The sequence below is a fragment of the Trachypithecus francoisi genome, unplaced genomic scaffold (genome assembly GCF_009764315.1).
Source record: "Trachypithecus francoisi isolate TF-2019V2 unplaced genomic scaffold, Tfra_2.0 Lachesis_group0, whole genome shotgun sequence".
NCBI classification, from domain to species: Eukaryota; Metazoa; Chordata; class Mammalia; order Primates; family Cercopithecidae; genus Trachypithecus; species Trachypithecus francoisi.
Genome location: NW_022681453.1, coordinates 20,190,738 through 20,215,081, shown reverse-complemented (window position 1 = coordinate 20,215,081; position 24,344 = coordinate 20,190,738). Strand labels below are relative to the sequence as shown.

Genomic DNA, 24,344 nt, shown 5'->3' with positions numbered 1-24,344 from the left:
ACCTCATGATCTGCCCGTCTTGGCCTCCCAAAATGCTGGGATTACAGGCGTGAGCCACCACGCCACCACAGCTGGCCAATACCAAAATTCTTTTTTTTTTTTTTTTTGAGACGGAGTCTCGCTGTGTCACCCAGGCTGGAGTGCAGTGGCGCGATCTCGGCGCACTGCAAGCTCCGCCTTCCGGGTTCACGCCATTCTCCAGGCTCAGCCTCCGAGTAGCTGGGACTACAGGTGCCCACCACCTCGCCCAGCTAGTTTTTTGTATTTTTAGTAGAGACGGGGTTTCACCATGTTAGCCAGGATGGTCTTGATCTCCTGACCTCGTGATCCACCCGCCTCGGCCTCCCAAAGTGCTGGGATTACAGGCTTGAGCCACCGTGCCCGGCCTGGCCAATACCAAAATTCTTAACCATGACTTTAGGGTGGGAGTTGGGAGGAATGACAACAGCCATCTAGAAGGAAGATCTCCGGATGGGACTCCAACCTACTTGGGGGTACTAGGGATGCAGCAGAAAGAATGCAGCCCTGTGTCAGGGACCGATATGTAAGCCTCAGTAGGGCTGGAGCCCCATCATGCCCCTTCTGAGCAGATCAGCACAGACCAGCTGGTCAGGTGGACTCCATCCCTGCCCTGTCTTTCACGGAGCTGTAGGGAGAGTCCCAAAGGCAGGTGGTGGGGTTGGGGCCTCCAACAGCTGGGTCCTCTCACATCACTTAGGGCCCAACAGCACACTGTCTCCCAAGTGTGCCAGGTGCCGCAGCACGGCCATCCCGCTCTCCCAGCTCCACCCCGCCCGCCTGCTTGCCGCCATCTCTACAAACATATGCTGCGGCTCCACACCCGGCAAACACCACATGCTCACTTTGGTGGGCAATGGCTCCCTCCCCATTTGCTCACTTGCTTCCCAGGACCCCAGGCCCAGTACAGCCCCCTACCCCGACTCAAGCCGTGGGCTGGCTGAACTCCCAGGGTGGCCTTGGCCAGTCCCCAGGTCTCAAGCTCCCAGTAGGTGACATCTGCTCATTCCTTGCCTGTCCCAGGCCTTCATTCATTCTACATAATGTGGTCTGGGCTCCCGTGGGCTGGCTCCAGAGACAGAGACAGACAGGAAGCAATCCTTTCAAACGTCTGCAACGTACTCAAATGAGTAAGAAAGAAAATATGGCCGGGCGCGGTGGCTCAAGCCTGTAATCCCAGCACTTTGGGAGGCCGAGACGGGTGGATCACAAGGTCAGGAGATCGAGACCATCCTGGCTAACACCGTGAAACCCCGTCTCTACTAAAAAATACAAAAAACTAGCCGGGCGAGGTGGCGGGTGCCTGTAGTCCCAGCTACTCGGGAGGATGAGGCAGGAGAATGGCGTAAACCCGGGAGGCGGAGCTTGCAGTGAGCTGAGATCCGGCCACTGCACTCCAGCCTGGGCGATAGAGCGAGACTCCATCTCAAAAAAAAAAAAAAAAAAAATGAACACACACACACACAGAGAGAAAGCAAATGGAGCACAATATTCACAGTAGTTGAACATATCCCCAAAGGAGCACACGTGTGTCTTCTGTACTGTTACTATTCTGGCAACTTTTCTGTAAGTTTGAAATCATTTCTAAATAAAAAATAAATAAAGAAGAATAAGGAAAGAAAGAAGGAAGGAAAGGAAGGAAGGAAGGTCCTTTCCTTTCTCCAAGCTCCAGGCTATAGGAAAAGACAGCTGGACGGGTGGCAGCCAGGTCACTGTACCCCTGCTGGGTGGGGCCAGCAGGGATTCCCTGAGGAGGTGATAGGGCTTGGGGAGGCAGTCTAAGGGGCACACACCTCTGACCCTTGTATGCAGGGTGGCACTGACGGGCTGACTCTCTGGGAGTCTCCCTGTCACAGCTTTAGGCAAGCCCTCACTCCCTCCCCTCCTCCTACTCTCCAAAGAACGTGCTCTGGGAGTCCGAGATAAGAAAGGGAACTTCCCTTGGTCACAAGGTGTGGGAGGGTGGCCGGAACTTCTGTGCCTTTGAGTGTGAGAGGAGGCTGAACTGGCCCGGGGGCTGCGCCTGGTGGGGTGAGAGGTATGGGATGGCCGTACTCAAGGCCATCCTGTCCTCCCTCCCAGCGAACACTCACACAGACTCACTGAGCTGACTTCCCCAGGCAGTGCCCTTGCCTGTCACAGCAGCACTTGGCAGCAGGAGGGCAGCAGCAGGGAAGTGGCTCATTATTTCATCCTTCATTAGCTCGGCATTAGGCAGCCTGAGAATTGTGGGGTGTGGAGTGGGAGCCTCTGGTTCTGTGGTCCCGCAGCTCCGGGCCCACCCCTTGCAGCCTCCTTCCCCCCATCCGCTCTCTCTCCCCTGCTTCCCTACCTCTTTCATCCCCACTCCTCTCCTGCCTCTCTGTGCTCCCTACCCTGCCCTCCTCCCTGGGGTGGAGGCAGGGCACACACTCTCCGAAAGAGGGGCTTCCCCTACCCAGTTCTCAGTCACAGGATAGGCCCCTTCAACTATCCCCTCCCCGAAAAGACAGTGACACCAGCATCCTGATGTGTGGTCAACCATGGTGTGTGTCCTGGGCGTTCTGAGCTCTCAAATAATGACTGGGACCCCTGCCTGGCCTCACAGCCCATCTCCTCTCCCCTCCACCTCAGACTGCCACTTTAGAGCCTGGACCGCCCCAGAGTGGATCTGCCCCCCGCCCCCACTCCAGGAGGCTCTGGCTGGGATGCTCAGGGCTGGGGAACCCAGGGGTCAGCAGAAACCGATTCCTCCATTCAGATGCGGTTGTTTCTTCTCACGTCTTTGTAGCCTTGTCACTGGCCGCAGTCCTCCCAGCCAGCCCACCAGCCCAGCCCCTAACTCAACGACTGGCGGGTTTCCCTCCCTGCCAGTCCCCTTCGTGCATGGCCTTCTGCCATTCAAGTCCTCTTGGTCTCCTCTGAATCCAGAGCCTGGCACGGGACAGGGGTGGGACCCCTCTGCCCAGCTCAGTCATCAGCCATTGGCCCCCTGCAACCTGCCTTTCACCCTGCTCTTCTCCTGCCCACGCCCCTCACTTGCCCACCACTCCTCACCCTGTCCCTGCTCTCCCGCCCCTCTAACAGTCTCCCCGCTCTCAGTCTGGCCCCTCACCTCCCCTGCCCCCTCCCCATTTCCTCTCCCCTCCTCTACTGGCCCTTTAGTCCCTGGGTGTCAGGCTTTATCTCTCGGAGGAGGGCGGGCGGACGGGCGGGCGGCAGGCTCGTTGTTCTCCCCTCCCCTCTCCTCTTCCCTCTCATCCTCTCCTTTCTCTCTTCCCCCTCCAGCCTCCACTCCTTCGCCCGCTCACTCACCCTCTCCCTCTCCCGCTGCCCCCCCTTTCTCCCCCACCTCTTTGTTTCAGCTGAGAACCAGCTCCTCGGGACAGTTCCCACACTGCAGTGCCTCTGGTGAGGAGACAGCGCCACTGAGGTGAGCCTTGGGGATCTGGGGACACAGGCACAGGGCGGCCAGAGCCCTGGAGGGCAGGCAGGTGGAGAGAATGGGAAGAATGCTTCTCTGCCCTGGGCAGTGGGAGCAGCAGTGGAGTGCCAGCTTCAGGTCCCCAAGGGGTCATCAGGAGTGGGGGGCAGAGGTGCGGCCAGTTAGCCGCAAGGGACAAGGCTGGCCGGGAGCTGGCAGGCTCCGTTCCTGCCTGGGTGCCTGGCTTCTGTGGGTGGCCCTCAGCTGAGAGAGACCCTCAGGGGGACCTGAGAGGGTGGGCGGGGGCTGGGCTGCCTGAAACAGCCTGCCCCTGAAGGTTTGAGTGTATGCCCAGTCCTGGAGTCCAGGGCTCTGACCCTGCCTCTGACTGGGCTGCAGCTATAGGGTTGCTGGGTGCCAGCAGCGGCACTGTCCAGGGAACTGTGACCGTCACAGGTGCCTGTGCTAGCGGGGGGTTGGCGGCTGGCTGGAATGTGCTGGGGCTGCTCCCATTGCCCAGGTGGAGAGTCTGAGCGGAGGGAGAGATCTTCCCCCTGCCACAGGCTCACAGGTTTTACTCCAAGCTACTGATCCCCAGACCCATAGAGCCACATGGCAAAGACAGGCACTTCTCCCTCCCCTAGGGATCTTTGACCAGCTCCCTCCAGACAGCATCCCTAGAAGAGCTTTGCCTAGAGTTGCAAACAGCAGGGTTTCAACCCAGAGCCTAGATATTCCTGCAGCCAGCTTCCTGGAACTGGGCAGGACAGGGAGGAACGGGGGCTCTGTGGATAGGGGTGGGGAAAGCAGGTGGAGACAGAGGCCTGGTTCCAATGAGGCTACAAGTGTGATTTCTGGAGATAACCCAGGGCCACAAGGAGATCTTGAGACTCTAAAGCTGTGCAGGTGGGTGGGAATGATCTGAAGGGGCAGAAGCCAAGTGCCAGGGGCCCCACCCCCTTCTCAGCTGGTGCTGGGGATGGAGAGGCAGGGCTGGATAAGGGGAAAAAACGTATGGCTCACACCATCCCAGGGAGGTGGGCAGGGTGGCTCTGCTGGCTACTAGTGGAGGAAAAGAAAAGGCCAGCCCAGACGTGAGGGGACACCAGGGAAGACCTTCTCAATGGGATGCATTTTGGAGGTCTAGCCTCTGGCTGCCTGGTTGGGGCAGAGCCAAGTCCTACAGCTCCCTGGCTCCCCAAGGAGGCAGTGGTGGACCAAATTATGGTGAGTAGTGGTCCCATGAGGCAGAGTTGCTAAGGGCAGTGGCCCCATAGGATGGGGCAGATGGGGCACTTGTTTCTAGGGGCCAACTGTCTTGCCATCTTCCCTTGGGTAGAACTTCCTCATCTGAGCAAGGTGACAGCTGCACCTGCTCCCACCCCTGTCCCCCAGAAACCCCTGGATGGGAGCAACATGTCTAGAGAGGTGGAATCAGAGCTGTGAGCATGAGCTGGTGCCAGGCTGAGTGTCCAACCCCAGCTCACCCTCCTCCAGCCACTACAAACCAGCCGGAGTCAGGAGAAGTGGATAGCAAAGCCTCAGAACTGGTCCTAGCGGTTACTAGGGAGAGGTCTGGCCCACAGCCGTGGGGAGAAAGCCCATCTTTCCTGGACTAGGCACAGCTCATGACAACCCCACAGTCCTATTGCTCACACGGCAGCCTGCCAAGGTCATTGGCTTGCCCATCACCCAGGGTGTGTGTGTCCCTCACCCCTGCATACCACCTCCCTGCCCTAGCACATCCCAAATCCTCTTACCTAGCTAGGGATTCTGGCCTAGGGTTAAGCCAGTCCTCCCTCACCACAGTCTGGGCCTCCTCATGTCCCTCACACATGACCCAGACCCAGAGGGAGGCACGTTGCCCTACCCATTTTCCAGAGACATTGGGGGGGCTCTCTTCCAGGTGGCTCAGCTCACTCTGACTTCAGGTGATCATCCATCAACTCCGTGACCTCCCAGGGCACTATACACCCTACTGGCCGTTGAAGACTCAAATACCATTCCCTGCCGGTGCCTGTCTAGTGCCAGAGGCCAGCAGGTTGCTCACTCAGCCTCAGTCAGTGAGCACCAAGGTCCCGCTGGCTCTAACTCTGGTCCTACCATGGAAGAAGGCGGCCTCCCTGAGCCAAGAGCTCCTTGAGATTCCCCTTGGAAGAGGCCAATACTTCAACCTTCTTTCTCTCCCTCCCTGAGCTCCCCATTTGCACAGAGCATTCCCGCATAGATCTACCTGCCACTGATACCTCCCTGAAGAGGCGATAGGGCAAGGATGTTTTCCCCATTAAACAGACGAGAAAACAGGGAAGGCCAGGACAAGGACTTACCACCTGACTCCTATTTCAGTGCTCTTTCCAAGCCACTTAACTGCCACCCTCGTGAGATCCTACATGAGAGTGGGGTCCCTATGCCCACCAAAGCGTCCACTAGCTGCCCAGCCTCTGCCCCCAAAAATTCTCAAAGCCCTGAGGCATTCCCAGAGACAGAGAGGCTCAGTTACTCCCAACAGTGTTTGAGCCAGGGCTTTCGGCCTTGGTTCCAAAGCAGGCATCTAAAGGGTTCCTTGGGCTGGCTAAAGGCTTTGGAGCTGAGGCTGCATAGGGGATGTGGGAGAGGGTTCTCAGAGCCTGTAATGCACCTCTCCTATCTGCAACCCCTTCCATCTCCTTGCATGCCCCCACCCCTCACCCTCTGCAGTAAGGATGTTGGCTCTCAGCATTAAAGTCCCAAAACAGCTCCATGACATTATTCCCTACCAAAATCTTCATGAGGTTTGCCATTGCTGTCAACATGAAGTCAACTCCCTCGGCCAGGCACACTAGCCTCTGCCAGTCTTTTGGGCCTCTTTGCCCAACTTGCTCTTTGTATCCGCTACACTCTACACCTGTGTGTCTCCACCCTGGGATGGGGCACAGCACAGCTCAGAGACTGGTTGTGGGCTGCACTACACATTCACATGCTTATATATGCATCCATGCACACACGCGCACGCACACTCACATACACGCAGACGTGCATACAGATGCAGACACACATTTATGTAGAAGCCTACCACTCAACTGAGCATGGTTTTCTGCCAAATCACACACACAATGGAGCTGTCCCTCTGAGCCAAGAAGAGTCCAACACATCTGCTGTGTGGATCCCTGGAGAGGCCAAGCATGGTTGTGTCACCATCCCAAGCCCTTGAGGGGCAGTGGGAAAGCAGTAGATCTGGATCTGGCTGAGCCCTTGCTTGGCCCCAGGGTCTCTGAGCCCCAGAGAGTGGCAGAGGATAGTCAAGCAGGTTCCAACTAGGTTCTCATTCTGGTTCTGTAGCCTTTATGTGAGACTATGCAGTCCCAAATAAGCCACCTTTTCTCTCTGTACCTGCAACTATAAATCAAATGGTTGGGACTAGCTGACACTGAAGGGCTGCCCAGGCCCACTGCCCCACTGCTCTTGGCTCATGCCAAGTGCAGAGAAGGGAGACGCCTGTGAGGGTTGCTGTAGCCAGCAGGGCCAGACACCCTCCATGGTGAAATCCTCCAGCTGGGTCAGGGGAAGCTTCAGAAAATGAAGATGAGGTGGGCACAAGGGCGGCAGCAGCCGGAAGAGAAAGAAGCCAAGATCAAGGGAGGGGCACTTTAATGATCCAAAATTGACATTTATGGAGCAAGTAATGAGTCCTATGGAAACATTCGCTGTGTAGGGTTTATCTCATCTCATCATCCAGACTGCGGCCAAATACATCCTTTCTTATCTCTGGGGTATCTAGTGAACAAATCTAATGGGTTAGGCTCACAGACCATTTGGCCCTATGGGGTCCAATCCAGGCCCTGGCCTCCCAGACCCTACAAACAGAAGTATAGGGAAGGGGTCAATGTAGAGCAGAGGGAATTTCCTGCAAGATCCTATCCATATCCAAAGCCCTCAGCAGGGATGCAGGGAGCCATGTGCCCTGTACTAAGTATCTGTGTGTATACTCACAGATGCATTCCCACTCTTAGTACGCCAACACCAACATCTGTATGCTCACACACCCACCACACACACACACACACTGGGGACATGGCTGCCAGGCCCTTGGCCCCTGCCCTAGCTCTCCTATCCTGCTTTTCCCTGGAACTTGGCACCCAGTGCCAATACTCATGCTCCCAAGAGCAAGTACTGAGGCAGGAACCGGTTACGTGCAGAGGCTGCCAGAGGAGCACCAGGATACAGGATCATGTGAGGATCACCATAACCCCAGAGACCCTAGTCAGCAGGAACTCCACACCAGTACAGAAGGAAAGGAAGTAGTACCCGTGCATCCCAGTGGGGTGCAAGCTCCCCTTTACCTAAACCTCCCTGGTCCCCAGAGCCCACTTACCATGTTCACCTCCCTCCCAATCCCCAGCCTGCCATGTGTGAGCCAGGCCCCCAGGTCATGAACCATCTGCAAGCTAGGCTGTCCAGAGCCCAGGTGGGGAAGGGAAACCCTTCCCAGGGGAAAGTCCCGCCAGACCCGGCCCAGGGCCCCTCAACACCCTCAGGGAGGAGGGGAGGGCTGGGGTGGAAGAAGTGCCTGTAAGAGCAGCCCCAGGCCTCGCTGTTCTCTATGGCTTTTTATTCCTATGTGATTCTACTGCTCACTCATATAGGGATTGGAGCCGTGGCGCACGGCGGGGACAGCCAGCGGAGGGCTCTGACACTGAGCAAGGGGGCCCAAAGGGAGGCAAGACAGTGGCACCTCCCTCTCTCAACCCAGGCTGCTGGCCAGGCCAAGGCAGCCATTCCTCTATTCCCACTTGCCTCTTCTCCTGTCAGCGGTCATGGGAAGGGGTGTGGGCCACTGGACCTCATCACTGGCTGGACCCACCATCCCAGTGCTGAGACCCCCACTGAAGGGCTGACATCAGGGTCTGGACTTGGTCCCCAGAGGAGTGGCTGAAGGAACTGGGGATGTTCAGCCTAGGACAAGGGCTGTCACAAGGAAACCGCACTGGGGAGTGGGACAAACTTCAGCTCAACCAGAAGTGCAGTATGTGGCTAACGGCTGTCCAAAGACAGAAGGGACATCCATTTAATGAGGCCTATAAGCTGAGGCTGGAGAGGCCATGGTGACAGTGTCATGGCGGAGTCATGGTTGGGTGGGTGGCTGGTCACCACAGACTGCAGTCTTTAGGCCTGTCCTCCCTGGGGTCTCTGCTCACACACAGCAAAGCTCTCAGGAGTCAGGCTCAACCCTCACACACTCCAGAGAGACAGGCACAGACACAGGCACCCATTATGTGAGGCACATCCTGCATGTACTCAGTCCAGCAGAGGGGCATTAAGAGTCCTGCCAGGCCCTGGCACTGTGGCTGCAGCCATACCACACTCCCCTCCCAGCGGCTCCCCAGTGAGGCCTCACTCTGAGGGAAGGTGCACAGAGAACCCATGTCATGGTCCTATTTATTTTCAGACGTTCTCACTTCACAGAAAGAAACAGGGTGAGGGACTCAAGAGAGAGGCTGCCCAAGGGAGAAGCACGGGAACACTGAACTGGCCAAGGGGCTTGTCCTTGTCCTCAGGGGTACCTGTTGCCATGCAGAAAGTAGGGGTAGTGGGGAGGCCCCATCTGCTCGTCTGGCTGGAAGGGAACAGACATAGAGCAGAGGCCCTGAGTGGGAGGCGACAGCTAACCAAACAGCCAAGGCCAAGGACAGGAGGGGCCCTAAGGCTTGATGAAGCCCTGAGGACCAACCTTGCTCTGCCATCTGGCCTTGCCCTTGTAGGCCTCCTCTGAACTCTCAAAATGTGATCTATGCCATCACCGAGGCCGCAGGAACAAGAGGTGGGTGTCCATGACATTGGTACCTGTCATCCCTGTGTGCAGCAGGTGTGCCCCACCCTGGAGGCGGCAGAAAAAGGTATGTGAGTCATTGTGGGCTAGGAAGGTGGCCATGTCCAGGCCCTCAGCTGCAGCCTGGCTGGCAAGCTCAGGTGTGACCCAGGCCCCAGCAGCCTCTGTGGGCCCATCCTGCCCATCAGTGCCACCGCTCAAAAACAGCACATCTATTTGCCCCAGCGGCCACCTTCTCAACTCTGCTCCAACACGCAGGGCCAGTTCCTGGTTCCGGCCACCCCTGCCAGAGCCCTGCAGCTGCACGGTGGGCTCGCCACCAGCCAGCAGGCAGGCTGGGCCCCTTCCCCGTGCCATGGTCTCAAGAGCCTCCTCCAGCTGCAGGTCTGGGATCTGAAGGTCAGCTGCCAGCTCATGGAGCTGTGCATCTTCCTCCACAGAAGCCCCAGCCATGGATGGGGTGAGGCGGGTTCTAGCCACATGGGCCAGCAGCCCGTAGAACTGGGCCATACGTTTTACATCACCCTGCATGGCTGCACTCAGCACCACAGCCTGGTAGCCCAGTGCCTCAGCCTGCCGCTGGGCCTCAGCTAGCGCCAGCACATTGGAGCCAATGATCACATTCAGGACATGGCCACAGGAGTGTGGCCCATGGGGGTCAGAGTCGGCCCGAGACAGCACAGTCTTCACAGAACGTGGCAGGGCTGCACGGAGGCCGTATCGATTGACGATATGCAGGCAATCTTGCACACTGTGGGAACTGGCCACAGTGGGGCCGCTGGCAATCACTTCCACAGGGTCCCCCACCACATCTGACAGGATGAGGCTCACCACCTAGGGAAGGGCCACCACACAAGGCTCAGGCCCACTTCCTCCTCCCCTCAGAGCCCATAAGGACAAACTGCTTCTTGGGTATCCACACACCCTTCCCCCAACTCAGTGCATTTCCTTACCCATGGTTAACTCCTCTCACGTGGGCTTGCAAAACACCTGGTCATGCAGGCATCTCCTCCCCATCTCTGGCACCCCTCCCATGATGTCACCCAGTCAGCCCCATAGTCTTTCACACCATGGCCCTGCCAATCTGTATGCTGTTCTAGGCTTTCACATCCCTGGCACATGTGGGCCTGGCTCCACCAACCCAAGGCTGCCTGGGGAAGAAGTGAATCATACTTGCGCAGGGTAGGCGGCCTGAGCCAGCCCCCCACCCTTGAGCTGGGACAGGGCCTTCCGAATGGTGTTCAACTCCTGGATGGTGGCTCCACGGGCTGCCAGCAGTCTGGTGAGTGTCTGCTTCTCCTCCAGTGTGACAGGTGGGATGGGGGCAGGCAGCAGAGCTGACCCCCCACCTGCAGAGACAATGAGGGTATCAGGCAGAGGGACTATCCCAAAGCAGGGAACCAGGCGAGCAGGGTGACAAGTCCACATTAGAAAAGAGGGGTTGGAAAGGTGGGGTTAGGGTGCCCCCGTGTGGATATGCAATATGTATACAGTCACCACATCCTGGCCACTGGAAGTTGTCCCCTGCCTTGGGGTACCCCAGGTCCCAGGAGGCACTGGAAGAACTAACTACTTAAGAGACTAGAACAGGAGGCAGGGTAGGGGGCACACAATGGAAGATTAAGGAGAAGACTCCTTGAGGTCTGAGAGCCTAGCCCCAGGTGACATCAGTACAGACAACAGCAACAGCAGTGACATTTTCCAAGGACTCTATGGATGTGCCAGGCCCTGCATTAGGTGCTCCCTGTGCACCCTCTCACTGACACCCAAAAGGTCAGTTCAGGGGGAGGACTCCACAGCTCAGGGGAGGCCAGACGACTAGTCCAACGCAACCCAGGAGTCACCATCCAGGCTCCTGATCACCTCCCTTGCTCCTAACTTCACCCTGTGACCCTGGGGGCTCAGATCTGATTTCTCAAAGACCTGATATTTGGTGCACCCCCCACCAACTGTCTTGGGCCAATGTGGTATTAAACCTGAGATCAGCACGAGCAGCAGGTCATCAGCTGTGAGTCCCTCAGCCAGTTGCTGGATGGCCAGCGCGGCTCGCAGTGCATCACGGTCTGGGAGGTTGTCCTCCGCACCCTCGAATACCTGGACATGGCTATGGGGCTTCAGCAGCATCTCCCTAGGGAGGGAAAGGTCAGCGTGCAAGAGATGGGGTGGGCTCCTTTCCTCCCACCTGATCTCTCAACTTTACAGGTGAGGGGGGCATGAACGAAGATGCCCACTGACACGCATCCTGGGGCCAGGCCAGACCCAGGAGAAAAGTGAAGCAGGTGGGGAGAGGAGGCCTGATTCAGCCTGGGTCTGGGCCCAGGTTTCCCTCCAGATAGACAGCGGGAGGCAGCCCCCCATGGCTCCTTACTGCTTGCCGGCGCGCTCCATAGCAGCACGGATCCCCTTAGGAATGCTGATCACGCCCTGCACAAGATGCTGGCCCAGTAGTTCCTCAGCTGCAGCTGCCATGCCCATCACAGCCTTGCCAAAGCCCACCAGGTAGACGTTTTGCCTCAGCTGAAAGCTCCGGTCCCTCACCTTCAGCTGTCTGCCACCAGGGTCCAAGGATAGTGCCCGGTGCAGCATGGGGCCCGGCAGCACTGCACCCACAGCACTGTCAAACAGCTGCCGGGCCTGCTCTGCCAAGGCCATGCTGCTGGCCAGCCGGGCCACTGAGCCCCACCAGAGGAGTGGATGCAAGGGGGCTCGGGCCAAGTGGGGCAGGAGCTGCAGGGCTGCAGCCATGCCTCACTGCTCTCAGCACTGCCTGGCACCCATGGCTGCCTAGAGGGAAAAAGCACAACTGAGGCCCTTGCAAGGCAAAAGACAGGAAGTCCCCCACGGCCACCCCTCTGAGGGCTCAGGGCCAGTGGACCCCACAGCTGCTGCTACAAGAAGGAGTCATCTGATAGCCCCAGGAGACTTCCTGAAGCCCACAGCTGCAGGATCTCACTCATCCTTGGAGATGAGCCCTGCCACCCAGCCATGTCCTCCTCTTCTGCAGACCACATGCCGGCCCTCTGGATACTCTGCCTCAAGTCCAAAGTTCCTATTAGCTGGGCCCTCCTCCTAGGTCATCCCTTTGGCTGTGAGTTAATCATTGACAGAGGGAGTAATTTCTACCAGTGGGCTGCCATCCCACCCCTTTTCCACCCCCTGCACTTCTGAGCTCTTACCCAGGGGCAACGCCCCTTTCTGGCACTCCTTCCTTGCCTCTTTACTACCTCTGCTGCCAGGATTTTGTTGATTGTCCCACCAACTGACCCCGAGCCCACTGACCTCCAGCCTACTCTACTTTGTTATCTCATGAGGCTGGGATTAGGAAGCTGGGAAGTCAGGGTCCATAGGAGGCTGCAGGTTTATCAGGTCAAGCCCAGAGCATATCCTCAGGCAAGCAATCTGAGGAATCCCAGTATTCAGGTCAGTTCAGCCAGAGGTTTAGTTTCAAATCAGGAGTGAGGGCAAAGTCTGGCTCATGGTGGAACCTTAGGAAAGTCCCCAGGCACCATGTGAGGCCATGTGCCATGAAGCCCAATTGCAGGACAAAAAAGGATGCCCTTCTACCCACATAGCTGGCCAGACCCAACCCTGCCAAGAACACCACTTCTGGTTCCAAGATAACAAAAACAAGTCCTAGATCACACCACCCACAGTGGTGAGAGCCCAAGGGCTGAAGTAGGCAAAGGCCAGGCTCCCATAACTGAGCCCAGATAGCCATTTTCCCCACTGGGCAGAGTAAAAGCTAAAGAAGCCTTGGGGTGAAGGTCAGGAAGCTGTAGAGAGATATAGGAACAACAAAGACCCAAAGAGTTCATCTGTACTACATATGTACTATTGCATCTACTTTAATAAATGCCTACCATAAATGCTGCAAGCTGACTTCATCAGCAAGTATGGACTGAGCAGGGTAAGGAGGCTGGGAATTGAGCTTCCAGCTGTATCTACTACAGGTTTTCTGAGTGGTTGGGACACATCCATTTCTCTCACTGGGCCTCATTCACAAAATGAGACACAAGGTGAGATTAACACTACACTCTCCCCTTAACACCCTCAGGCTCTCTGATACTGTCCACTGCACCACAGATCTCAAACATTGGTTTACCCCACACCCAAATGTGGTGGTTACTTCTAGACTCTGACCATTTTGTCTGCCTAGTTCTCAGCTCTCGCATAAGAAAAGACAGCCATGCCTGACTTCTGTTGTGAAAGGGAACACAGAGGGCATCATCATGGGGATTCCAAAAATGGGTCCAGTTATGGCCAGGGGGACCCCTGGAGCTTTCCCATTAGGCTTGGAGCTAAAAGCATCTTAGCAACTAAGACAGCCTGTCTTTATAGCCTGGGTGAAATCTGTATCTATTTCCCAGATGGACAAGAGCCTAGAAGATCCCAGTCTTGCCACTGGATATGAGCAGAGGACGGGGGACGCTCAATGCCAAGGCTGCCAGAGAAAATACAGGACGTCCTGTTAAATTTGAATTTCAGATAAACAAGTAATTTTTAATTTTTTTTTTTTTTTTTTTTTTTTTTGAGACGGAGTCTCGCTCTGTCGCCCAGGCTGGAGTGCAGTGGCCGAATCTCAGCTCACTGCAAGCTCCGTCTCCTGGGTTTATGCCATTCTCCTGCCTCAGCCTCCCGAGTAGCTGGGACTACAGGCGCCCGCCACCTCACCCGGCTAGTTTTTTGTATTTTTTTAGTAGAGACGGGGTTTCACCGTGTTAGCCAGGATGGTCTCGATCTCCTGACCTCGTGATCCGCCCGCCTCGGCCTCCCAAAGTGCTGGGATTACAGGCTTGAGCCACCGCGCCCAGCCAACAAGTAATTTTTAAAGTATAAATAAGTGCATACAATGTTCAGGACTTAAACAATTATTCGTCGTTTATCTTAACTCAAATTTAACTGGGCGGCCGGGCGCAGTGGCTCACGCCTGTAATCCCAGTACCTTGGAAGGCTGAGGCGGGCGCATCACCTGAGGTCAGGAATTCCAGACCAGCCTGACCAACATGGTAAAACCCCGTCTCTACTAAAAATACAAAAATTAGCCAGGTGTGGGGGGCGCCTGTAATCCCAGCTACTCAGGAGACTGAGGCACGCGCATCATTTGAACCGGGGAGGCGGAGGTTGCAGTGAGCCGAGATTGCGCCACCGCACTCCAGCCTGGGTGACAGAGTGAGACTCTGTCTCAAAAAAAAAAAATTAACTGGACGCTTTGCATTTTTATTTGCTAAGTCCTCCAATTCTATCCAAGTCATGGTCTCTCCGAAACTCCGGGAGGCTCCAAAGCAAAACACGGAAACAGGAAGACTACCGGCCTTGACTCCTCCCCGCTATTAAAGTGAGCTGGCACCATTTCCGGTTTCCCGCAGTCAGCAGGGGGCTGGAAGTGACGTCATCCTCAGGTAGGGCCTTCGCGAGGCAAATGGCTGCCGTGTAATGCCCGGTGATGCGAGAAAGAAGGGCCTGCTGCCACCAAGACCCGTCGTCGCCCAGCCCAGGGATTGTTTCTGAAGGTCATGCGCGCCCTGCCGGCGCAGACTTATCAGCCCACAGCTCCGGGCCCCAGCGCCCCGCACTGGAGACCGGAAGTAGTCGCGGGTGGGCGGAGCGGAATCCGGAAGTGTGGGTGGGTGGAGCGGCGCAGGCGGGTGCCAGCTCTGGCTGAAGCTGGGGTCTGGAAAGGGAGAGTTTGGGATATTGACTCCTTGCTGGCCACCAACAGACCTGGAAGGAGTCACCTTCAGTCCTCATTTTCTTAATCTCTACATTGAGGGTAATAATCTCCGCCTCACCGATTGCAGATTTTTTTTTTTGAAACGAGGGTCTCACTCTGTCGCCCAGACTGGAGTGCAGAGGCGCGGTCTCGGCCCAATGCAACCTCCGCCTCCCGGATTCAAGCGATTCTCATGCCTCAGCCTCCCGAATAGCTGGGATTACAGGCATGTGCCACCACGCCGGGCTAATTTTTGTATTTTTTAGTAGAGACCGGCTTTCGCCATGTTGGCCTCTCTGGTCTCGAACGCCTAACCTCAATCGATCCACCCACCTCAGCCTCCCAAAGTGATGGGATTACACACTTGAGCCGCCACGCCCGGCCTCTCCCTTCCTTTTTCTTGTACGATCAGTCAGCAGATACACCCTGAGGACTGGGCTGAGCAAACTAACTGAGAATCACTACTTCCCCACAACTAACCCCTTCTGGAGCCAGATTAAGTAATTCCCGCTCCTCTCCATGGTTTTTATTCCACAACTTATTAGTGTTCTCCCCTCTCCCACCATGGGCCACCAAATACAGCTCTGGCTTAGCAAGAGTTCCGCGATCCTCAAGCACATAAGCTTCATGTAAAAGCGAATGACTCTGGACCTTCCTCGCTGTCCTTGCTCTCATGCTGGGCCCACCCTGAGCTGGCTGGATGCCTTCCCACATTCATAAGATGAGTCCTCATCAGACTCCAAAAACACAAAACAATTCACTGTTTTTACTGATGTTTTCTTATGGAGATAGAAGAGAGAGTTGCATCACAAATCACACACTTGATTTCCTAACAATTTTATTGAAACATGTTTCTTGGCAGGGCCCAGCGTTTCACGCATGTAATACCAACACTTGGGGGGGCCAAGTGGGCGGATCGCTTGAGCCTAGAAATCCGAGACCAGCCTGAGAACATGGCAAAACTCTTAATCTCTACAAAAAAAAAAAAAGAGCCGGGTGTGGTGGCATGTTCCTGTAGTCCCAGCTACTCAGGAGGCTGAGGTGGGAGGATCACCTGAGCATGGGAGGTAGAGGCTACAGTGAACCTTGATCACGCCACTGCACTCCAGCCTGGTCCCCTGTCTCAAAAAAAAAACCAATCAACAAACAAAAACACATTTCTTTCTCCTATTTTTGAGGTGGTGTCTTGCTCTGTCACCCAGGCTGGAGTGCAATGGCACAATCTTGGCTCACTGTCACTGCACTCCAGCCTGGGCACGATCTCGGCTCACTGCAACCTCCGTCTCCCAGATTCAAGCGATTCTCCTGCCTCAGCCTCCCAAATAGCTGGGACTACAGGCACCCGCCACCACACCCAGCTAATGTTTGTATTTTCAGTAGAGACGGGGTTTCACCATGTTGGCCAGGCTGGTCTCGAACTCCTGACCTTGTGATCCACCCACCTTGGCCTCCCAAAGTGCTAGGATTACAGGTATATAAACAATTACAGGCGCCCGGCCTATATAAACAATCTTCACCTTTCCCCACGCTGGGGAACACTAATTGCCACTGCTTGGTGTCTATGTTTCCCTGATGGCTGCCCTCACACTTTATGCTTGAATAAATTCTTTTAACTGGATCTCGAACCTTTTGATGATTTTTATGTTGACATTAGAAATGTGTTTTTGGGCCAGGAGCAGTGGCTCATGCCTGCAATCTCAGTACTTTGAGAGGTTGAGGCAAGTGGGATCATTTGAGGTCAGGAGTTGGAGACCAGTCTGACCAATATGGTGAAACCCCATCTCTACTGAAAATACAAAAATTATCTGGGCATGGGCCAGGCGCAGTGGCTCACACCTGTAATCCTACCACTCTGGGAGGCTAAGGCAGGTGTATCACCTGAGGTCAGGAGTTTAAGACCAGCCCGGTCAACATAGCGAAACTCCGTCTCTACTAAAAATACAAAAATTAGCCAGGCATGGTGGTGTATGCCTGTAATTCCAGCTACTGGGGGCGCTGAGGCTGGGAGGCTGAGGCAGGAGGATGGCTTGAACCTGGGAGGCTGCAGTGAACCGAGATTGCGCCACTGCACTCCAGCCTGGGTGACTCCGTCTCCAAAAAAAAAAAAAAAAAGGATTGTTTATATAGGCAAAAACGGGTGCTGACCGGAATTACGTTTTCCAAAAAAAGGCTAACATAAATATAAGATTTGATGGGTTACCATTTATTATACTCGAAGGAGTTTGTTTAATATTCTATTGTAAAGAGACAACAATCACAAGGGTCTCTATCTCCCACATCATCTAGTCTAAGTTTGAATGAAGAATAGGGAGCCTGGTTAATGTATAACATTTCAATACAAAGGTCAGGAAGCAGCAGTCATGGATCAGAGAAGAAAAAAAAAAAAAAAAGCAATGCCTGCTCAGTTTCCAAGGTTTAACTTTTCTCCTTCACATTATAAATTGAGAATGTCCTGAAATTTCCTTTTCTTTTCACACCCCCTACCTGCTCCCTTTGGCAGTTGCTACATCTCTCTGTAGGTCTCCAAACCATGTTGTGCTCTTGTCATGAACCTTTCCCCTCCCTTGGCCCCCACTTTCAGCTCTCTCCCTGGATTTTTCTTTTTCATATATATATATATGTTTTTTTTTGAGACAGGGTCTCACTCTGTCACCCAGATTGGAGTTCAGTGGCATGATCTTGGATGATTGCAACCTCCACCTCCCAGGCTCAAGTGATCCTCCCACCTCAGTCTCCCAAGTAGCTGGGACCACAGGCATGCACCACCACACCCAGCTAATTTTTTGTATTTTTTGTAGAGAGGTGGTTTTGCCATGTTGCCCAGGCTGGTCTCAAACTTCTGAGCTTAAGCCATCCGCCTGCCTCTGTCTCCCAAATTGCTGGGATTACGGGCGTGACCCACCACACCCATCCTTCTCCCTGGATTTTTCCTTTTAAAATATGAGACTGTGTATTCCTTCTCCTAAGTGATTTCCCACCACATCATCAAAACAAAGGCATCCTCAGGTGGAATTGCCCTCTTTAATGTGGGAGAGGTTGTAAATACTGAAAATTTTGTTTTTCCTTGGTTATAGTCGGCTGTCTTCATCCATCCATTCATTTATTCCTTCCTCAGACATAATTCAAGAATTTCCTGAGTGCTTTCTGTGTGGGCCAAATGCTGTAGCTGCTGGGATACGTAAGAAGTGGTACTTTTAATTTTAATTTTTTTTTTTTTGAGAGACAAAGTCTCGCACTGTCGACCAGGCTGGAGGACAGTGGTGATTACAGCTCACTGTATCCTCAACCTCCTGGGTTGTAGCGATCCTCCTGCCTCAGCCTCTCAAGTAGCTGGGACTACAGGTGCACACCACCATGCCTGGCTAATTTTTTGTAGAGACAGGGTCTTGCTTTGTTGCCCAAGCTGGTCTCAAACTCCTGGACTCAAGCAGTTCTCCTGCCCCAGCCTCTGAAAGTGCTGGGACTATAGGCGTGAGCCACTGTGCCCAGCCTGGGCTTGCAGGGTTGCTCCGTGGGAGGGAAGGTCAGCTGTGTTGGAGGCAGGGTAGAGTGGAGCTGTGTCCTGTGTAAGGGCTCTAAAACACCTTAAAGCTGGGAGGCCGAGACGGGCAGATCACTTGAGGTCAGGAGTTCGAGACCAGCCTGGCCAACACGGCAAAATCCCGTTTCTACTAAAAATACAAAAAAAAAAAAAATAGCCGGACCTGGTGTCATGCACCTGTCATCCCAGCTATTCGGGAGGCTGAGGTGGGAGAATTGCTTGAACCCAGGAGGTGGAGGTTGCAGTGAGCCGAGATCACACCACTGCACTCCAGCCTGGGCCACAAAGTGAGACTCTTGTCTTAAAAAATAAATAAATAAATAAAATAGGCCGGGCGCGGTGGCTCACACCTGTAATCCCAGCACTTTGGGAGGCTGAGGCGGGCGGATCATGAGGTCAGGAGATCGAGACTACCCTGGCTAACACGGTGAAACCCCGTCTCTACTAAAAATACAAAAAAATTAGCCGAGCTTGGTGGCGGGCGCCTGTAGTCCCAGCTAATGGGACACTGAGGCAGGAGAATAGCATGAACCCGGGGGGCGGAGCTTGCAGTGAGCGGAGATCGCGCCACTGCACTCCAGCCTGGGCGACAGAGCGAGACTCCCTCTCAAAAAATAAATAAATAAATAAAAAGAAAACACCTTAAAGCTATTTTTCTTGGAAGGAGGAGTTGGGGAGAGTAAAACAGCACCAGGAAGCAGTTCAGCTATGACTAGGCAAGTCACTGATGAGAGGCCACTAAAGCTGTGTATGTTGGATTGTTTGGGAAAGTTTTTAAGGCTTTGGAAACAGTGCTGTGGTTAGGAGACAGAGGCCTTGGCCCTGAGACTCTAGGCAGGTCCTCCTGGCTCTGAGCAGTCAAAGCTTATCTGGGAAGATTCCATCCTTTCCTTCCAGACTAAGAAGGCATTGTTTACTAACAGTGGTCTTTGTTAAATGTGAATGATTGCTTGTCCTTTGCCCTGGAAACAGAACACAAGCTTTCCAGTGCTGAAGCAGAGTGTGAATCCAGACTTTAGGGCTTACTGGCTAAGTGACCCTGAGAAAGTTAACCTTTCAGAACTTCAGAGTCTTCATCACAATATATTTCCTGTGCATGTAGAGAGACTCACTGTTGTTGCTGTACTAGTCCTGGGTTGAGCCAGCTTCATGGGTGTGACCTGTGCAGTGAGAAGGACGCTGCACTTGGTTTAATAGTCTGTTGCTGCCATCTTGAGATTCTTAGCAATTTTTTTAACAAGGGGCCCCACAAATTGGGTAGTTGTCCTGCTGCCAGGGAAAGATACCCTCTTTTTATCCAGGCCCCTTGGTCAGAGTCTCAGGACCTCTCTGAGGAATTCCAGTAAAAGTGGACATACATTAGTAACTACATTTATTATTTCTAGTAATATTCACGTATATCCCACACGATTTTCCATGCACACACTTATATTTTCTCTAAATAAAAACGGCTTACTTCATCCTTGTAATACTTATTTTCTTTTTTTTCTTTTTCTTTTTGTTTTTGAGACAGAGTCTCACTGTCGCCCAGGCTAGAGTGCGATCTCAGCTCTGCAACCTCTGCCTCCCGGGTTCAAGCAATTCTCCTGCCTCAGCCTCCTGAGTAGCTGGGACTACAGGCGCATACCACCATGCTTGGCTAATTTTTGTATTTTTTGGTGGAGATGTGGTTTCACCATGTTGCCCAAGCTGGTCTTGAACTCCTGACCTCAAGTGATTCACCCACCTTGGCCTCCCAGAGTGCTGGGATTACAGGGGTGAGCCACTGTGCCTGGCCCTTATCTGAGGAATTTAGAAGGGAGCAAAGACCACCTGGTGACCATCCAACAGGCCATCCAGAGGCAAAACTCCTTATCTGGGGAAATTAGAAGTAATTAAACTTCCCTAGTATCTAAAGTGGGGATCTGGTTCCACGCCTCTTTCAACTTTTATAAGTAACTAAAATTTCTAGGCATCTCTGTAATGCCATGCTGAAACTCATTTTACAACCCTAAGCTCCTGCCTGAAGGTCCATAAATGCACCTAAGGAAGATCCACCAAGGCCCTCAGTCCTCTCGCTGGGGTGCCCCGCTGCACTCTTCTGCAGCCTTCTTTCTTTCTAAGAAATGTTCCTTTTTCAAACCTATACTGTTGTCATTAAATTCCTTTTGCCAACCTGTGAGGCGACCACTTCCCGGTGCTGGAGCTCAGACACCTCACCAGGCATTTTGTGTTCCAGTGTTCTGCTTTTCATCTTTGGCAATTAAGCGCATGCACATGCGCACACACACACACACACACACACACACACACACACACAACTGTCCCAAAGAAGAGAGTCATCTGATTCTATTTATTGCAAGGGCTGTGTAAGCTCACACACACACATGCGCGCAACTGTCCCAAAGAAGAGAATCACCTGATTCTAGTTATTCCAAGGGTTATGTGAGAAGTTAGTCTATCTCTAGAGAAGCCCTGCTGCTGGGCACTGGAGCTCAGAAATTTATCTCAAAGAATTAGAATTCATAAGGAGCTCTCTGTTTTGGAAAGAGGATATATTGTTTAGGACAGTTTCCATTTTCAATTGTGTAGCATGAAACAGAAAAATTTAATAAATGGGCCAGTCACGTATCTGGAATCCTTTGGATAAATTAATTTATTCAATTAATCCACACTGAGCTCTGGCTGGGCTCTGACAAAATGGGAAGCAAAATTACTTTACAACCATATAATAGAATACTATGTAGCCATTCAAAATGATTGTATCGGTATTTATTGACCTGGAATATGTTCATAGTATGGGTAAAGTTATAAACAATATATCATGAACCCATTAAAAATATATTTCAGGGACTAGCTGGGTATGGTGGCTCACGCCTGTAATCCCAGCACTTTGGGAGGCTGAGGCAGGCAGATCACCTGAGGTCAGGAGTTCAAGACCAGCCAGGCCAACATGATAAAACCTCATCTGTACTAAAAATATAAAAATTAGCTGGGCATGGTGGCGGGCACCAATAGAAGGCTGAGGCAGAAGAATCACTTGAACCCACGAGGTGAAGGTTACAGTGAGCTAAGAGCATGCCACTGCACTCTAGCCTGGGTGACAGAGCAGAAAAAATAAATAAATAAATGAAAAAATCAGAAAGGTTCTACATCAAAATGGTAAATTTTATGTTATATATATTTCACTATAATAAAAGACTGTAACAGTGGCTATCTCTGGATCCCATGTTTTTATTATTTGTATTTTTTTAGTTTTTTTGCAATGAATATGTGACAAGTAAAATGACTACAAATAAAAGGAAATATAAAAAATTAAGTCTGATGCTCTTTTAAAGGCCATCTGATTCACTCCTGACTGCAGCTTTCTCTCCATCTATCCATCCAGATCTGGAGCCGGCTTTCTGGGTCACTTTTTAAAGTCCATCTTTTTTTTTTTTTTTTTTTTTGAGACGGAGTCTTGCTCTGTTGCCCAGTGCGGTGGTGTGATATCGGCTTGCTACAACCTCCGCCTCCTGGGTTCAAGCAATTCTCCTGCCTCAGCCTCCCAAGGAGCTGGGATTACAGGTGCCCACCACCGTGCCCAGCAAATTTTTGTATTTTTAGTAGAGACAGGGTTTCACCATTTTGGCCAGGCTGGTTTCGAACTCCCGACCTTGTGATCCACCCACCTCGGCCCCCCAAAGTGCCACCGCACCTGGCCTAAAGTCCATCCTTTAAGGCAACTATGCTGTTGGGCTGGAAGCCAGGAGAGTCCCACTATAATAGGGCAGGGAGCTAGGCTAGGAATTGGAAACAGTAAGAATGTGAAACAGACCGCCGGGCGCGGTGGCTCAAGCCTGTAATCCCAGCACTTTGGGAGGCCGAGACGGGCGGATCACGAGGTCAGGAGATCGAGACCATCCTGGCTAACACGGTGAAACCCCATCTCTACTAAAAAAATACAAAAAACTAGCCGGGCGAGGTGGCGGGCGCCTGTAGTCCCAGCTACTCGGGAGGCTGAGGCAGGAGAATGGCGTGAACCCGGGAGGCGGAGCTTGCAGTGAGCTGAGATCCGGCCACTGCACTCCAGCCTGGGCGACAGAGTGAGACTCCGTCTCAAAAAAAAAAGTGGGCCGGGCGCGGTGGCTCAAGCCTGTAATCCCAGCACTTTGGGAGGCCGAGATGGGCGGATCACGAGGTCAGGAGATCGAGACCATCCTGGCTAACACGGTGAAACCCCGTCTCTACTAAAAATACAAAAAACTAGCCGGGCGAGGTGGCGGGCACCTGTAGTCCCAGCTACTCGGGAGGCTGAGGCAGGAGAATGGCGTAAACCCGGAGGCGGAGCTTGCAGTGAGCTGAGATCTGGCCACTGCACTCCAGTCCGGGCGACAGAGCGAGACTCTGCCTCAAAAAAAAAAAAAAAAAAAATTGAAACAGGATGAGCATTTGAAGACCCTCTTAAAAACGAAAAAAAAAAAAAAGTGCATTCCAAAAATAATGCAGAAAGGCAAGTCTTGGGAGGAAGGTTTGGTCTTAACGGTGAAATCTGGAAAAGGTATAGGAAGTACAATACTTGAAAGATACCCTGAAAAGATTTCTTTTGGCCGGCAACATTCAGTAGATTACAGCTGTTTCTGTGGTTATTTTTGTAGATTAATATGGACCAAAATACAGCATCATCTTACTGGGCGCGTTCACTTCCCGACAGTTCCAGAACATGGGCACTCAATCAGTCCTTGTTGCCTTCTAAACTATTCGAAGCAGACTCTGTATCAGCCTTTCTAGCTTCTGAAATAAAGGCACAGGAATTACAGGGAAGCAGAGTGAGTGATCTGGGGCGTGGAGGGTTTTTCTTCCATTGCTGTGCAGTTTGGAAAGTTGCCATCTATTCAAGTTTCACTCAAACCGGCTTTTTCCAGACCCCAGAACAAATTGTAGCCAGAAGCTCTGCTCTTTGTCAGGAGGCAATTATACCCCAGACTTAGCCAGGAACTTGCCCTCTTCCCTTAGAGAACAACTTCTCTTTATGTGTAAGGATCCTGGCTCTCCTTTTACCCAGGGGGTTGGGATACAGCCTCTAGTTCTTTCTAGAAAGACCCCAGCTGTTCCAGGGTTTCCATTTTGTTTTTTACCATTGCACAGGTCTCTGGATATCACACCTTCCTAATAGCGACTGAAATGTCTCACAGCCTTTCCTCGTTTTTGTTTCTCTTTAGCTAAAGAAAGCAAAAATAAACAATCCCCATCTCCACTGTTGGAAACCCCAGGCTTTGTAACCCTTTGAGGAGCTTCACACAAGATAGAGATCTGTGAAGCCACATAGGTTGGCACTGAGTTTAACCCTTTGCCCATAAAGTTAAGGTTAGGAACCTTGGTTCCTATTTTCTGTTCAAATACTGTTTTCCTTTGTTAGAGATAAACTACTTTTAAGTCAAAGAATCACGTATATGATAGAACCTTTAGAATAATCCTGTTGACTACAAACAGGATAGTGCAACTCTTCCATATCTTGAATGTGGTGGTGATTGCATGACTGTGTATGGGTGTTAGAACATAAAACTAGCCACTACAAAGGCTAATTTTTGGAGGGAGACCGTCTGCTCTGTCGCCCAGGCTGGAATGCAGTGGCACGACTTCGGCTCACTGCAGCCTCCGCCTTTCTCAATTCTCGTGCCTCAGCCGCGTCATCATGCCCAGCTAATTTTTTATATTTTAGTAGAGATGGGGTTTTGTCATGTTGGCCAGGCTGGTCTCAAATTCCTGAGCTCAAGCGATCATCCTGCCTCGGCCTCCCAAAGAGGTGGGTCGGAAAGGCGTGAGCTACCGCGCCCGGCCTAAAAAGGCTGATTTTTACTGTACCTAAAGTCTACCTCGATTAAGAACACCAGGCCGGGTGCGGGTG

General features: G+C 52.8%; 1 protein-coding gene and 1 long non-coding RNA gene across 7 annotated transcripts; one reads left to right on the top strand and one right to left on the bottom strand.

Moving 5' to 3' along the window:
* Positions 1-3,222: 3,222 nt before the first annotated feature.
* LOC117082749 lies at positions 3,223-24,158 on the top strand. The gene is made up of 6 exons (XR_004436757.1): positions 3,223-3,430; positions 9,160-9,626; positions 10,328-10,509; positions 14,457-14,822; positions 18,053-18,115; positions 23,095-24,158. It is a non-coding gene; the product is annotated as an uncharacterized LOC117082749 (long non-coding RNA).
* On the bottom strand, positions 9,016-14,705 carry GLYCTK (glycerate kinase). Of its 6 annotated transcripts, none has more exons than XM_033209680.1 (5): positions 14,575-14,705; positions 11,596-12,011; positions 11,204-11,355; positions 10,401-10,576; positions 9,016-10,061 (listed from the first exon to the last, which is right to left on the bottom strand). In XM_033209680.1, the coding sequence occupies exons 2-5, from the start codon at positions 11,970-11,972 to the stop codon at positions 9,195-9,197; spliced, it is 1,572 nt and encodes a 523-aa protein (XP_033065571.1). In that variant the 5' UTR covers positions 11,973-12,011; positions 14,575-14,705; the 3' UTR covers positions 9,016-9,194. The 6 variants fall into 6 exon arrangements, with proteins under 6 accessions (XP_033065571.1, XP_033065561.1, XP_033065568.1 ...); XM_033209670.1 differs by having other exon boundaries at positions 14,540-14,672; XM_033209677.1 differs by having other exon boundaries at positions 14,536-14,651.
* Positions 24,159-24,344: the final 186 nt, after the last annotated feature.